Genomic DNA, 1576 nt, shown 5'->3' on the forward strand with positions numbered 1-1576 from the left:
TTTATTATTAATTAATCTTATTATTTCATATTTTTTCCTCATTTTTTCCTTCTAATAAACTATTTAATGATATATTTTTTCTTCAATATTTAAAAAGTTGCAATTAAATTGTTGATATGGGTGCATCAGGCTTAGGTTCTGGTTTAGCAAATTGCATTAATCTCTCAAATTTGACACTTAACCTTGAGTAAAAACAGTTTATTTGTTTTGGATTGTGATATTTTTAATTATAAAAACTAATTAAAAACAATAAAGCTCTTTTTTCTTTTTCTTTTTCTTTTTATTGTGCTTGCTTTTTTTTGTTCTTTCTTTGTAAATTTAGCTCATCATTTTATTTTCTACTTTTGCTTTTATTATTAATTAATCTTATTATTTCATATTTTTTCCTCATTTTTTCCTTCTAATAAACTATTTAATGATATATTTTTTCTTCAATATTTAAAAAGTTTCAATTAAATTGGTGATGAAGGTGCATCAGGCTTAGGTTCTGGTTTAGCAAATTGCATTAATCTCTCTAATTTGACACTTGATCTTAAGTAAAAACAGTTTATTTGTTTTGGATTGTGATATTTTTAATTATAAAAACTAATTAAAAACAATAAAGCTCTTTTTTCTTTTTCTTTTTCTTTTTATTGTGCTTGCTTTTTTTTGTTCTTTCTTTGTTAATTAAGCTCATCATTTTATTTTCTACTTTTGCTTTTATTATTAATTAATCTTATTATTTCATATTTTTTCCTCATTTTTTCCTTCTAATAAACTATTTAATGATATAATATTTAAAAAGTGAAAATTAAATTGGTGATGAAGGTGCATCAGGCTTAGGTTCTGGTTTAGCAAATTGCATTAATCTCTCAAATTTGACACTTAACCTTGAGTAAAAACATTTTATTTGTTTTGGATTGTGATATTTTTAATTATAAAAACTAATTAAAAACAATAAAGCTCTTTTTTCTTTTTCTTTTTCTTTTTATTGTGCTTGCTTTTTTTTGTTCTTTCTTTGTTAATTAAGCTCATCATTTTATTTTCTACTTTTGCTTTTATTATTAATTAATCTTATTATTTCATATTTTTTCCTCATTTTTTCCTTCTAATAAACTATTTAATCATATATTTTTTCTTCAATATTTAAAAAGAAGGAATAAAATTGGTGATAAAGGTGCATCAGGCTTAGGTTCTGGTTTAGCAAATTGCATTAATCTCTCAAATTTGACACTTAACCTTTAGTAAAAACAGTTTATTTGTTTTGGATTGTGATATTTTTAATTATAAAAACTAATTAAAAACAATAAAGCTCTTTTTTCTTTTTCTTTTTCTTTTTATTGTGCTTGCTTTTTTTTGTTCTTTCTTTGTTAATTAAGCTCATCATTTTATTTTCTACTTTTGCTTTTATTATTAATTAATCTTATTATTTCATATTTTTTCCTCATTTTTTCCTTCTAATAAACTATTTAATCATATATTTTTTCTTCAATATTTAAAAAGAAAGAATAAAATTGGTGATGAAGGTGCATCAGGCTTAGGTTCTGGTTTAGCAAATTGCATTAATCTCTCAAATTGACACTTAACCTTGAGTAAA

At 22.1% G+C, this 1576-nt stretch overlaps 1 protein-coding gene across 1 annotated transcript; it reads left to right on the forward strand. All coding sequences in view use genetic code 6, as the record gives it.

The window, feature by feature from the left end:
* Positions 1 to 116: 116 nt before the first annotated feature.
* On the forward strand, positions 117 to 1558 carry TTHERM_002653466 (cyclic nucleotide-binding domain protein; the record flags this gene model as incomplete). Its single annotated transcript, XM_012795149.1, has 5 exons — positions 117 to 187; positions 447 to 536; positions 785 to 874; positions 1134 to 1223; positions 1483 to 1558. 5 exons carry the CDS (start codon positions 117 to 119, stop codon positions 1556 to 1558), a joined length of 417 nt encoding a protein of 138 aa, XP_012650603.1.
* Positions 1559 to 1576: the final 18 nt, after the last annotated feature.

Source organism: Tetrahymena thermophila, assembly GCF_000189635.1.
Source record: "Tetrahymena thermophila SB210 genomic scaffold scf_8255528, whole genome shotgun sequence".
Lineage (NCBI taxonomy): Eukaryota > Ciliophora > Oligohymenophorea > Hymenostomatida > Tetrahymenidae > Tetrahymena > Tetrahymena thermophila.